Raw genomic sequence first — 14,460 nt, 5'->3', positions numbered from 1 at the left:
GGAAGAATTCTCAAAACAGAAGTATTTGTGCTTGAATGCCAGTCTGATAGTAAGAATGAACATTTTGTGAATTGCCCAAAGTCCTGCTTTCTTGCTCAAAGAGATCCTCTTTTATCTGAGAACTTATCTTGGGCGATCAAACCCGGTTCCTCCTCACGCGCGTCAGGGATGGTGTCCATGTTCTCTGGGCTTCCATGTGGTGCCAGTAAGAATGTTTGTAATCCTCATTTCAACCAAATGCTGTTTGGGCCTTTGATAGAGTAACCGTTTGTTTTCCTTGACAACTACCTTCTCAGCGGCCTGAACAGAACAGAGAGCACCGTGAGGAAGTGAGAGGGATTCTGGACAGTTGATCTGCACACTTCAGAGTAAAGATAAATCAGAAAGGTTGCTTGGTGGGGAAACAACTCATTTACACAACACCTGCTGGTAATACTGTCACAGACCCCTGGTCAGAGTAACAGACCCCTGGTCAGAGTAACAGACCCCTGGTCAGAGTAACAGTCACTCAAGCATGTGCTGTTTTAGAGGCCCTTTATCCATGGTCTTGGATGCAGTCATGCATAGTTTGAGTTATTCAAATATTTAACTGCAAAATCCTGAGGTTTCATAACAAACTAAACATTGTTGCAGTTGAACACGTCCAGGGTTCCCACCCAAAGGTTCCTCCAAACAGTCATAAAATTAGATATATGAATTTAAAAAATACAGTATAATATGGGGAACGTCCTTCTCTCCTCACAGATGAACGAGATCGGGTCCAGAAAAAGACCTTCACAAAGTGGATCAACAAACACCTGATGAAGGTAGGAATCTGACACACACTGTCCTTTACACACACACACTGTCCTCTACACACACACACTGTACTCTACACACACACACACACTGTCCTCTACACACACACACTGTCCTCTACACACACACACTGTCCTCTACACACACAAACTGTCTACACACACACACTTTCTTCTACACACACACACTGTCCTCTACACATACACACACACACTGTCCTCTACACACACACACTGTCCTCTACACACACAAACTGTCTACACACACACACTTTCTTCTACACACACACACTGTCCTCTACACATACACACACACACTGTCCTCTACACACACACACTATCTTCTACACACACACACTGTCCTCTACACACACACACTGTCCTCTACACACACACACTGTCCTCTACACACACACACTATCTTCTACACACACGCGCGCGCACACACACACACACACACTAACACACACTGTCCTCTACACACACACACTATCTCCTACACACACGCACACACACACACACTAACACACACTGTCCTCTAAAATCAGTAGTTGATGAAGGTATGACCTAACCTCCGCTAAACCAGAATCCGTGTCCTAGTGACATGGAGAGCTCCTGGGGTCCTGCTGTAGCTACATCCTGACCTGACAGCCATCTCTTCTGTCTGTGCTGGTGTGCTCTGCCACATCATACCTCATGCAGTAGTGGAGGACTAGGGGAGCAGTTTGTAATAGCATGGTATCAAAGTAGAGGGAGAGAAGGAGTCATGAGGAGTGTCCTCAGATAACCCAGACTGCCTGTGGCTATGGAGAGCACAGAGGCTCATTTTCCATTTATTTTGCTTTCTCTCTGGGGGATTAGTGGTGGAAGAGGGATCAAACATGCAAATGTTAAAATGAACACACTGCATTTTAGCTGCTACGGTTTCCAAAGTAAAAACAACTTGTCCTGGAATCACCTTGATGTTTTTCTAATTCATGGCCTTTTTCCCCAGAACAATGCAAGGCACGCACTAGCTATTCCCGGTGCGTGTGTGAGAGTGACTAATACACATGTGCTCGGGTTTAGGCTGGTTCTGTGTGTGAGTGTGTGTGTGTGTGGGGGGGGGGGCTGGGGTCAGGTTCCACATCTGGGCTGCAGACACTGGAGTTCAGGGTGATGAGGGGTGGACAGGGTTAGGGTTAGACCCAGGGTGGGGCTATGAAGGATGGTTAGGGTTAGACCCAGGGTTAGGATTAGACCCAGGGTTAGGGTTAGACCCAGGGTTAGGATTAGACCCAGGGTTAGGGTTAGACCCAGGGTTAGGATTAGACCCAGGGTTAGGGTTAGACCCAGGGTTAGGGTTAGACCCAGGGTTAGGGTTAGACCCAGGGTGGGGCTATGAACGAGGCAGATAGGGCAGCAGTTGAAGTAATGAGTCCAAACTGATTGTTTGGGGGGAACTGCTGCAGGTTATAATAATGAAGATGAAAACAGACTCTGTATGTTTGCTGCTCGGACACTGAAAAATAAACTGACGATAAAAACATCCATAGGACGAACTGCAGGACTTTATCAAGCTCCCATCTCTCTTCATGTGTTCTGTCCATTGCAGTTAAACGTGTCTGTGTTTTCTATTCTCTTTACCCTCATTGTTCACAAGAAGCTTCATGTGATCTTTTATTCCTCTTCTTCATTTCTAACTCTGTCTTTTCACCCTTTTCCTCCAGCACTGGAGAGCTGAGGTAGGTGCTGTCTCCAGGCCTGTGCTGAGTGGACACATGGTTGCGTCATGTGTTTCAGAGCTGTTTGCCCCCTGCTGTGCTACTTTATCCTCTAACCTTTAACTTGCCCTCCCTGTGTCAGTCTCCCTCTAAGCCCATCCTCACCCCCCTGCCAACAAAGTTCTCAGTCTGATTCCATTTGTGTCGATGATGCATTTAAACTTAGATAAACATGTTCATTTTAGTTGAAGGATTTATGATCATGCAATCTGTTATTAATCCATTTAGGCTATTAGACGAATGAAAAGATTCTTTGTAGCTTGACCAATTGCTTCTGCAGTAGCCTAAATCTCTGCCCATGTTGATCAATCATGCCTTCCCAGCACCCTATAATCAGTTACTTGGTTGGATAATTATCAGGTTGGTGCTTCTCGCAGCAGGCAGACTTAACGCTGTGATTGCATCTCTTAGGTAACCTGTGGAGTATGGTGTGTGTTTATGTTGCTGTGTGTGTTGCACAATGAAAAGATACAAATAAGCAAGTTCATCAGAGTAATTTCAGATAGCACGATGGTTACGAAGTGAACCGTCAGTTTCCGACACTAACAGGGTGAGTCACTCTCACATAGTTTAGACGTAACAGGCGTGATAATCAGTACAAATTAAACAACAAGACTTAACTAAAACACAGGAGGCTTTCAGACTGTTGATCTTCAGGTCAGACAACAAGAAGAGAAAGATAAGAAACATTAAACTGCGACTCCTCAGCAGATCAGAGGTTCTCACAAACAGAGCTTTGTTTTGAAGTTGTTTGCTTATGTTGGTTTCTACAGCATATATAGATACAGCATGTATCTATAAAAACAAAGAAGCTAAATCATGTAAAGTCTGTGTCTAACTGTTCCTCTTTTTCTCCTTAGGCTCAGCGACATGTGACAGACCTCTACGAGGACCTGAGAGATGGACACAACCTCATCTCCCTGCTGGAGGTTCTCTCAGGAGAGACACTGGTGAGTGTCCGACCTCCCATGCTGGGGTTGGACCTCTGCTTCTACAAACCCTGGTCCCCTCGCTCCCCTCCCTCCCTCCCATCTTCTCCTCCACATCCCACTCACTTACGTTGCTTTATCAGTCCTACTGTGGCTGTGCGACTCAGACGAGGCTGTCTCTCCACAGCCTCGTGGGTTGTTCTCATCCTCTTCTTGCATGTGTTCAACTGATAACTTGTAATAAACGGACTGCAATCATTTCAGTACACGCTCTAAAGGTCTGCCACAATCCGACCAAACATCAATGCATCGACTGTTTAATTAATCTCTCTGGCGTTTTAACCCACCATTCAGTGATAACTGCTTAACCACAAGGTTTCCTACTTTGCTTCTTCTTTCTTGTCGTAACCTCTCTGCACTGACTTGTTTGAACCCTGATTTTCCTTTCTCTAATTCCTGTTTGCTGACCTTTTGCCCTGACCTGAGCCCTCTCCCTGTGCCCTCTTCTCTTGCGATGCTCTTGCTGTGGTAGCCAAGGGAACGTGACGTTGTCAGGAACGTGCGGTTGGTGAGTGGGGCTCGTCTGTGGGCTCTTCCTGCTGCTGTGGAATGTGTCACTCCCAGGTGGCTGCTGGATGGTGCATGATGTCACTTCCCTGTCTTGTGCCATGTCAGCGTTCTGTGCAGCATCATCCAATTCCAACCCCGTGTTCTGATACTCTTATAGACGAGGAATGAGGCTAGGTTGGTTTTTGTATCGCTCAGAATGTTTTCACTGCATTTTTCACATTCCGTCAGGTATTTCCATCTGTGCTCCGCTAGAAGTTGGATTAGTAAACTCTAGGTAGACGTCAAACAACACAGAGGAATCCAGTGTGTTGACTTGTACTTTATTCATTGCAAATGCCGTAGTGACGCCACTGAAAGATCATCCAGCTTGTGATTGGCTTGTAGCTTGTGATCATGCACCAGACCATGCAGGAAGTATCTTCCTTCAGATCATGATAATGATGATGACAAAGATGAAGATTATGATAATGATTTCAGCATGATGATACTGATGCTGGAGCCTTGGTTACCTTGGTTTAATACACCATTCTTTAGCCTTGGAGAAATATTAAGACATCCCTGCTTGGTACAAGGAATCTGCTTCTAAAGAGCAGACTTTGCAGATCAAAAGCAATGGCTTATTATCACATTCAGGTGTCAGTAATCTGTTAGCAGGGGTTCCTATGTGTCTGGATAGGGTTTTGGAGGAAATGGTGGACGTGATTGATGATTGGAATACAGTTATCAAGATTATCATTGTCATTTATTTTCCTGTTATGATATAAATGTTCATCCTTAATGCCTTCCAGTAGAATCACTTAGGAGTGTATACTAAGTATGAAGTGATGAATTGTCAAGGAGTGATATTACAAGATACTGTACTCTTGTTTCTCACTACAACAGTAAAATGTGAGCTTCAATTGTTTCTCCATTGTGCTGGAGTGTTGCCATGACTGGCAAGATTTCTGAAACAAATCTTTCCTCTCGTGATAAAAGGTGTTTGTGAATCCCGACCACTGTCATCGGGCCTTGCTCTTCTCTGTAATATTTGAGTGTTTCTCCTGTTTGCGGTGTGAACTCCTTCTGAAGTCTGGTGCGTTCTCCTCTGCAGCCAAGAGAGAAAGGACGCATGCGCTTCCACAAGCTGCAGAACGTCCAGATTGCCCTGGACTTCCTCAAACACAGACAGGTAGAGTTGGATCAGCATCTCCTTCTGATCGTAACTGACACCGGATTGATCTGTTGTGAACCTGTGGTTCTAAACACCTTACGCGACAGGTGAAACTGGTCAACATCAGGAACGACGACATCGCCGATGGCAACCCAAAGCTGACCCTCGGGCTGATCTGGACCATCATCCTCCACTTCCAGGTGCAGTATGTCTGACGTTTCAGCAGTGTTACCCTGCAAAGAGTGTCATATTACAGTACTAATATTACTGATACTCAAGGTATTCACCTAAACCGTGTGGTTAAAATGATAGTTACAGTGCAGGACCTTATAATTCAGTCCCTTTGAAATTGCCTGAATTGGTAATGGTCTCTAACGGAGAATTCCCCTCAAAGTTAAGGAGGTAGGTGATGATTCATTTAGAAATTCAGATGATTTAAAATTTGGAAAAACAAGATCACAAGGAGATCATTTGACTCTAGAATGGGTAGACTGCTGAGCTTCAACAGGTTTTTCTTTGGGATTCCACTCCAGTGTGACTCACCAGTTTAAATGAGGAAGCAGAGAGGGGGAAATGGGTGTGGCAGGAGGAGATTAGTCATAATGATTTACCGCTCTCAGAAATATGGTCAGTACAAGGAGAACTGAGTGATCTGGTCGCCCTGATTTCTAAACCACAGGTTTTTCCTACAGAACAAAGGACCTTTTGGGCAATTTCCTCTGAGCTTCCTCTGGGCGGTTTACAGTTTGATGAGGAAGAGGGGTATAACAGGCCACTCTTTTCTCCCCTTTCCTTCTAGAAAGCCTGAGAGAGATATTAAAATGCATGTGACAAGTCATCGGTAAATGAAATGACTCACTGTTCCGTTGCCCTTGTGTTTTGGCTCATGACTCAGAGACACCAAGGATCATTGTTGTGCTTTATGGTTTATTTTGTTTTGGTATGTAGTACAGTTTGTACCAGTTATTCCCATAATTCATTGTTACGTGTACTCCAAGCGAAGGTTGCAGAAGGGCCTCGCACGAAGCTGTTAACTCAAACACTCAAAACAGTTGTGAACCATACGACTGTGCACTCTTTCATTCACCAACTTTCCTGTTTCGTCCTTGGTCAGATGGTACACGATTAAAAACACATCTTTGGATCCCTCCTCATCTACCAGAAGCACAATCACTCATAACGTCAAAGAACATTTACATTAGTATAGGCTGGTATAAATGGATGTGTTGTCTATAGTGTGCACTGTGTGACCACCTGTGGGCCCTCCAGATCTCAGACATCCAGGTAAACGGCCAGTCTGATGACATGACGGCCAAGGAGAAGCTGCTGCTCTGGTCTCAGAGGATGACGGAGGGCTACCAGGCCATGCGCTGCGACAACTTCACCTCCTCCTGGAGGGACGGCAAGCTCTTCAACGCCATCATCCACAAACACAGGTTAGCCTGGGCCCACAAGACGCTCCAGGGTCACGTTTGTCCAATGGGGTACCACAGGGGCTATGTGAAAGTGGAAAATGGAAAAGTATGACAGTAAATCATGATGAAAATATCTGTATAAATATGTGTTTATACAATATAAATACAGGTATAGGGAGTACCTGGATTTTAAAAATCTGGAAAAGGAGGTTCTGAATCCAGAACAGTTTGAGAACCACTGCTGTAGTTGTAACCACTGCAGCAGGCTGTAGTTATCCACTGCAGCAGGCTGTAGTTATCCACTGCAGCAGGCTGTAGTTGTCCACTGCAGCAGGCTGTAGTCATCCACTGCAGCAGGCTGTAGTTATCCACTGCAGCAGGCTGTATTTATCCACTGCAGCAGGCTGTAGTTATCCACTGCAGCAGGCTGTAGTTGTCCACTGCAGCAGGCTGTAGTTATCCACTGCAGCAGGCTGTAGTTATCCACTGCAGCAGGCTGTATTTATCCACTGCAGCAGGCTGTAGTTATCCACTGCAGCAGGCTGTAGTTGTCCACTGCAGCAGGCTGTAGTTATCCACTGCAGCAGGCTGTAGTTGTCCACTGCAGCAGGCTGTAGTTATCCACTGCAGCAGGCTGTAGTTGTCCACTGCAGCAGGCTGTAGTTATCCACTGCAGCAGGCTGTAGTTGTCCACTGCAGCAGGCTGTAGTTATCCACTGCAGCAGGCTGTAGTTATCCACTGCAGCAGGCTGTAGTTGTCCACTGCAGCAGGCTGTAGTTGTCCACTGCAGCAGGCTGTAGTTATCCACTGCAGCAGGCTGTAGTTGTCCACTGCAGCAGGCTGTAGTTATCCACTGCAGCAGGCTGTAGTTATCCACTGCAGCAGGCTGTAGCTCAGACACCCTGTGAAAGGCTGGACCTGGTCTGAAGAAGGGGTTGGGACATTCTGACAGCTGGACTTTGTCATTGATCCTGAAATAATCTTTTCCCTAATCTATATTAATGTGCTGGGCATCCTTGGACCATAGGTTTGACTCGTAGCAGGTCTTCCACATTCAGGTTGCATGTTTGAATCGGCACATACCTTTAGTGTGGAATTTGTTATGCATATGGCTGTGAGAGGCTTGTCTGTTTGAGCAGGAAAGCTATCCATTATCAGCAACACCCAGTAACAACTAGGTATGACTGTCATCAGTCAATATGTTGACTTCTAGTTATACATGTAGTTCCTACCCACCAATCTGATTGGTTCAGAGCGTTTCTTAGAAAATCACAACTCATAAATCTTGTCAGTTACACTAAGTTAGCCAACGTCATCTGAGTTCATCAGTGGCAGGTCACTAATGCCTGTAACTGTTTGACCACTCAATTTCTTACGTACCCACACAAAGACAAACATACCCTCTGACTGGAATGACTTTGGCTCCACCAACTCACATCCTGCAGTTTCCCCCAGCGCTCAGAACAGTCTCTCAGTAAGTGGGTGTGTCACGCAGGTTTCGAACAAGATACCCAGAGGGATTGAAGTTTAAATACGTGGCATGTTCCAGCAACGCACAGGGGTTGTGAATTATCTGCTGTAGTCTCCCTGCGATTGAAGATAAAGACTTGCGCAGACATCAATCTGCAAAGAGCTCAGCTTTCAACAAGTCACTGATGCTGGAACACAGAAAAGGAACGCTGTGATTTTAGAAGTGGAATGACTACTTAGGGCTGCAAAGTTATCTTACTAAAGAAAGAGTTATTTTGCAAAAACGTTTGGATTTAGTCCGATGTAACCAGGAAGAGACAGGAAGTTTTATTTGTCTTGTGTTTCATTGGAAGACCTGTCTCTATGAACAAAATTCCTTTCATAGCGTGATCCTCAATAAACCCAACCTGGCATACGGACTTCCACAACAGCCAGTAAACAAGAGGAATCGCAGTAGTAGAAAACCGAAGCTCCATCTGACTTTCCACTGTCAGCAACTTCACCAGTTTACCTTCAAGATGATTCTCAGCCTGAAGAGAAAGTTCCGGTCTAAAAGTCGTCTGAACAGTGCTTCCAGCAGCGCTGCAGGATCTGTCAGCGATTTGGAGGATCGCGTGGTCATGCTCTGTGAAGACATACCTTCAGAGAGCTCTGTCGACTCACTTCGGGGGTCCCAGACCCTAGGGGTCTACTCCAGCCATGACACCCAGAGTCGAGGGGTCTACTCCAGCCATGACACCCAGAGTAGAGGGGTCTACTCCAGCCATCACACCCAGAGTAGAGGGCAGAAATCAGTAGAACACCCAGGCACGGACAGGTTCCTCTCCAAACAGGCCGGCTGTGTGGAGAGGGAACTCCCCAGAGCACAAAGCGTCATGCAAGTATACAGAGGAACTTGTGTTGACATGTTAGTGGCCGGGGTAGGGACATCAAAGTTTGAGCAGAAAATGATCGGATAAACATTTTCTTTTTTTAAATTGTTGGATTTTAAAAAAATCTTTTATGTCTTCATATGAGTGCAAGACATTTTTTAAAGGATATATTTTCTACTTACTTAATAACTGAATATATTTTATGGTTTTGCTTAAATGTTGATTGTACTGAGCCTCATCCCCTCATATCTGGCATTCCCGTAACTCAGATCTTGTAAATGCATGTCATGTGACTGCAGTTTGTGTCTTGGCAGTATGCAGACCCAGTCTGTCTCCTAGAGTAATAAATGATAGTCCTTACAATGTTACAGCTTGCCCCGTAAGAATTCAAAGAATTTATAGTAAAAAATGTCAATCATTATCTGCCTCCAGCACGGACCTTCTGGATCACAAAGGTGAATTGCAGATGATGCCTCGGAAAGTAGAAGCAGTAAAAAGTTGTCCACCTTCTAACGATTGTAAAATAGGTTAAATATATATATCTGCGGAAAATTCAGTTGTTTGTGTTCTGTTGGTTGAAAGCATAATAATGATGATGTGGACTCTCTGAACCCTCTGCCTCTCTCTTCTCCAGGCCCCATCTGATAGACATGAGCAAGGTGTACCGGCAGAGCAGCCAGGAGAACCTGGAGCAGGCCTTCAGCGTGGCGGAGCGAGAGCTGGGGGTCACCCGCCTGCTCGACCCTGAGGGTGAGTCTGCTCTCCTCCACAACCCACCGTCCTCACAGACACCCCCTCTTCTGGATCATGTTGCTGTGTCGTGTAACCTCTGCCCCTTGTGCTCCCCCGTGCTGTGTAGACGTGGACGTTCTTCACCCAGATGAGAAGTCCATCATCACGTACGTGTCGTCGCTCTACGACGTCATGCCCAGAGTCCCAGACGTGCAGGATGGTGTGAAGGCCAACGTGAGTCCAGCTGTTTCTGCACTGGAAGGATTTCCTTCAAGAGTAATAAAGTCATATCCTCAAATGACAATCTTCTCAAACATTTGATAAACGGGACTATTATTTGATATTTGGGTCGTCCCGTGTCTGCCGGTGTGTCAGGAGTTGGAGCTGCGTTGGCAGGAGTATTATGAGCTGGTCACTCTGCTGCTGCAGTGGATCAGACATCACGTGGTGGTGTTCCAGGAGAGGAGGTTCCCCACCAGCTACGAGGAGATAGACGTGAGTTTCTCCTCTCCTCACCAGTGGAACTAACAGGATGTGGAAGTGTGACAAACAGTTCATACATGTTTTGTCTGTTGTTACGGTGCATCTGATTCCTATGTTGCATAAATAAATAAACGTTTTACCTCTTCAGGTTCTTTGGCGCCAGTTTCTGAAGTTTAAAGAGATGGAGCTACCTGCAAAAGAGGCAGACAAGAACCGCTCCAAACACATCTACAAGTCCTTTGAGGTTGGGCACCAATATCTAACCCTAAACTCATCATGTTGTACTGCACTAAGGTCATCATGTTGTACTGCTCTAAGGTCATCATGTTGTACTGCACTAAGGTCATCATTTTGTACTGCACTAAGGTCATCATGTTGTACTGCTCTAAGGTCATCATTTTGTACTGCACTAAGGTCATCACGTGTGGTTCTGTGTGTCCCCCTGCAGGGTGCCGTCCAGGCAGGACATGTCAAGGTTCCTCCTGGGTTCCACCCCTTCGACGTGGAGAAGGAGTGGGGGCGCCTACACGTGGCCATACTGGAGAGAGAACGTCTAATGAGGACAGAGTTTGAGAGGTAGCTCTATTAGGAGTCACTGCAGGACAACAAATGCATTATACGTCATCATGGACTGAAAGATGTAAGACCACAGGAGAGTATAGACTTTGCTGTGATGGAGACTGTGTCAGCATTGTGAGGAGAAAGCAAATAGATGTGGGAAAACCTCTCAAACAGGATTATTATTATGATTACATGTTATTAAATGACTTTTTCCACATATCACAAGAAAGTAGGGCATGGGGGTTTGGGAAGAGTAACTGAGATGGTGCCCAGGGACACTATTCTAAGGGCTGTGAGTCACAACAGTGAGTCACAACTGTGAGCCACAGAACACCAACAGCTTTTACTGCAGCTTTGCTGGATTTAACTGTTGAGATGAGTCAGAGAATCCTACCGCATCCTGGTCTTGGTCAATCAAAGCGATGGTACACAGCACTTGGTGTACTACCAGAAAATGAAGTGTGTTATACTTCTACAATTCATTTTTCACTTTCTATACTTCTTAAAGAGTTTAATTGAATGCTTGCTGTGCTGATTTCTTTGTTGTTTGGATGTTATTGTAGTTATTCTTCATCATTGACATTTGTTGAATACAAATGCAGCACTGGCTGCCTCGGGGTCTTTGAATTGAAAAGAACAAAGTCGTATTTTAATCATGTCTTGATTTAGCGTCATTCAGTTATCTTGCTACTCAGACTGGCTCCCGTCTCTCGGTCTACGAGTTTGCCCCTGACCCTTGACCCCTGACCCTTGACCCTGACCCCTGCTTCCTCCCTCCAGGTTGGAGCGACTCCAGAGGGTGGTCAGCAAGGTCCAGATGGAGTCTGGGGTGTGCGAGGAGCAGCTGAACCAAGTGGAGACCTTGCTACAGTCTGTGAGTTTCACACAAATCTGCAACAACAAGACTACTTAAACAAGTAGTGAAACAGTGAAAACACTCACGTCCTGTTGCTGTGGAACAAGCTTGGCAACCACGTGGTCCCAATCTGGGAACTCAAAACAATCCGCTTTTTTGACTTGCGACGTTATGTGCTCGGGCTTGTGATGTCGATGCCCAAGCTGAGTGGTCTGGTTTTGGACTGTGTGCAGGATATTCGTATGATGAGCTCAGGAAAGCCAGCCCAGCACTCTGCCGATATCGAGGTGGACCTGGAGAAAGCTGAGGGAATGATCAGGTGCCTCTTCAACGACGTGCAGCTTCTCAAGGATGGACGGCATCTTCAAGCTGAGCAGATGTACCGCAGGTCAGCCATGAACACTGTCTGAGTGTTTCTTTAACCACTCACATGTCATCCACTGAATCACCAACACGGACCACATAGCAAGACAAACCTCCAGCTGTATGAAGTCACAGGTGGCCTATTAAAACCCCTGTGTCTTATTTATATTGAACACCCCTTAGGGTCTACCGTCTCCACGAGCGCCTGGTGAACCTGCGCAGCGAGTACAGCCTGCGCCTCCGTTCTGGCATCAGCTCCAGCCAGGTGCCCCTGTCCCCGACCCAGTCATCCCAGACGCTCCAGCAGGCCCCGCTGAGGGTGAGGCCAGAGGTGGATGAGGCCACGCTGCGCTACATCCAGGACCTGCTGGTCTGGGTGGAGGAGAACCAGAGGAGGGTGGCCCAGGGGGAGTGGGGCTTAGACCTGCCCACGGTGGAGTCCCAGCTGGGCAGTCACCGCGGCCTGCACCAGTCTGTGGAGGAGTTCCGATCCAAGATCGACAGGGCCAAGGCAGATGAGGTGAGGAGGGGTTTCCTCTCCTTCGAGATCCTTGGGACTGTGTCTTTGCTTTATTTTGTTTCAACTTCTGTCGTTTTATTCCTTGTCCTCCTACAGACTCAGATCTCACCTGTCAGTAGAGGTGCCTACAGGGACTATCTCTCCAAGTTGGAGATGCAGTATGGCAAGCTTCTCGTAAGTGTAACCTCTTTGAACCGGTTAAACTCCTCAGTACAAATACCGCCATTGAAGCGCTAGCTTTTCGGAGGCGTAGCTGGTTAAAGCTTTGTTAAAGATGGTGGTCGCGTTTGCGAGTGTATCCAATGATCTGGAAGGATCTAGTAATCGTAACAGTCTCTTTACTGATGTCCGTCTCTCCTGACAGAACTCTTCCCAGTCTCGTCTGAGCAGCCTGGACCAGCTGCACGCGTTCGTCACCGCGGCGACCAAGGAGCTGATGTGGCTGAATGAGAAGGAGGAGGAGGAGGTGAACTACGACTGGAGCGACCGCAACAGCAACATGACCGCCAAGAAAGACAAGTACTCGGTAAGACTGACCTCGCATGGACTAGTCAGGCCTCACACAAACTGCTCTGGGCTGTCTGACATTCTGCGTGTGTCTGTCTCTGTGTGTCTCTGTCTGTCTCTGTGTGTCTCTGTGTGTCTGTGTGTCTCTGTGTGTCTCTGTGTGTCTCTGTCTGTCTCTGTGTGTCTCTGTGTGTCTGTGTGTCTCTGTGTCTCTGTGTCTCTGTGTCTCTGTGTGTGTCTCTGTGTGTCTCTGTCTGTCTCTGTGTGTCTCTGTCTGTCTCTGTGTGTCTCTGTGTGTCTGTGTGTCTCTGTGTGTCTGTGTGTGTCTCTGTCTGTCTCTGTGTGTCTCTGTCTGTCTCTGTGTGTCTCTGTGTGTCTGTGTGTCTCTGTGTGTCTGTGTGTCTCTGTGTGTCTGTCTCTGTCTGTCTCTGTGTGTCTGTCTCTGTGTGTCTCTGTGTGTCTCTGTGTCTCTGTGTGTCTCTGTGTCTCTCTGTGTCTCTGTGTGTCTCTCTGTGTCTCTGTGTGTCTCTGTGTGTCTCTGTGTGTGTCTCTGTATGTCTCTGTGTCTCTGTGTGTCTCTGTGTGTCTCTGTGTGTCTCTGTGTGTCTCTGTGTGTCTCTGTGTGTGTCTCTGTGTGTCTGTCTCTGTGTGTGTGTGTGTGTCTCTGTGTGTCTGTCTGTGTGTGTGTGTGTGTGTGTGTGTGTGTGTGTAGGGCCTGATGAGAGAGCTGGAGCTAAGGGAGAAGAGGGTGAACACCGTCCAGGCGACTGGAGACAAGCTCCTGAAAGAGAGTCACCCTGCCAGCAAGACTGTGGAGGTGAGACCTTAGGGGGGAGGAGGAGGAAGGGGCCTAGGACCCGTAAACACACAGGAGCAACAGTTTGTTTTGTAGAAGAATTACCTAAGATCTATCTAAAGAGTATTGTCTCACTTCCAGATCATAATTTTTATTATTGAATTTACTGTACTGCAGCCCCATGAGTGCACAAAAGGTGCCTTATAAATGAAATGCATGATTAAATGTGTTTTTTATGAAAAGTGTTCTTTATTAAATGTGTAGTTGTTCTCTCCTCCTGCCTGGGCCAGGCCTTCACGGCCGCCCTGCAGACTCAGTGGAGCTGGATCCTGCAGCTGTGCTGCTGCGTCGAGTCCCACCTCAAGGAGAACACGCTGTACTTCCAGTTCTTCTCTGACCTGAAGGAGGCTGAGGAGAAGATGAAGAAGATGGAGGAGACCATGAGGAGGAAATACAGATGTGACCGTTCCATGACTGTAACCAGGCTGGAGGACTTACTGCAAGACCAGGCGGTGGGTTTCAGACATGCTCCTGTCTCGCCTCGGCATCCAGAGAACTCTTTTCGCTGTGTTTTCATAACTCTCACATGATCTTGTGTTCATTTAGCACTGTTATCCAAAGCAATGTACAATTAGTGTACACAAAAAGGACTGCAGACGATGAAGGATAGGCGGG

At 46.7% G+C, this 14,460-nt stretch overlaps 1 protein-coding gene across 5 annotated transcripts in view; it reads left to right on the top strand.

Moving 5' to 3' along the window:
* Positions 1-14,460, top strand: part of LOC146295847 (plectin-like) — a 61,367-nt gene that overhangs the window by 31,242 nt on the left and 15,665 nt on the right. For 2 of the 5 annotated variants that reach the window (XM_084697031.1, XM_084697028.1), the window contains exons 2-19: positions 745-806; positions 3,421-3,510; positions 4,022-4,057; positions 5,150-5,227; positions 5,317-5,409; positions 6,479-6,645; positions 9,602-9,717; positions 9,827-9,933; positions 10,075-10,194; positions 10,331-10,426; positions 10,631-10,758; positions 11,524-11,617; positions 11,833-11,987; positions 12,146-12,482; positions 12,579-12,656; positions 12,847-13,008; positions 13,702-13,806; positions 14,076-14,297. In XM_084697031.1, coding sequence (XP_084553157.1) covers positions 745-806; positions 3,421-3,510; positions 4,022-4,057; positions 5,150-5,227; positions 5,317-5,409; positions 6,479-6,645; positions 9,602-9,717; positions 9,827-9,933; positions 10,075-10,194; positions 10,331-10,426; positions 10,631-10,758; positions 11,524-11,617; positions 11,833-11,987; positions 12,146-12,482; positions 12,579-12,656; positions 12,847-13,008; positions 13,702-13,806; positions 14,076-14,297 — 2,246 coding nt within the window. Of the gene's footprint in view, positions 1-744; positions 807-2,506; positions 2,522-3,420; positions 3,511-4,021; positions 4,058-5,149; positions 5,228-5,316; positions 5,410-6,478; positions 6,646-9,601; positions 9,718-9,826; positions 9,934-10,074; positions 10,195-10,330; positions 10,427-10,630; positions 10,759-11,523; positions 11,618-11,832; positions 11,988-12,145; positions 12,483-12,578; positions 12,657-12,846; positions 13,009-13,701; positions 13,807-14,075; positions 14,298-14,460 lie in introns of all 5 variants that reach the window. The other 3 variants (XM_084697030.1, XM_084697032.1, XM_084697029.1) reach the window with 2 other exon arrangements.

Source organism: Hypomesus nipponensis, chromosome 4 (genome assembly GCF_054491055.1).
Source record: "Hypomesus nipponensis isolate SF chromosome 4, ASM5449105v1, whole genome shotgun sequence".
Classification (NCBI taxonomy): domain Eukaryota; kingdom Metazoa; phylum Chordata; class Actinopteri; order Osmeriformes; family Osmeridae; genus Hypomesus; species Hypomesus nipponensis.
The sequence above is the reverse complement of the archived record's forward strand: the minus strand, read 5'-3'. Positions and strand labels throughout refer to the sequence as shown.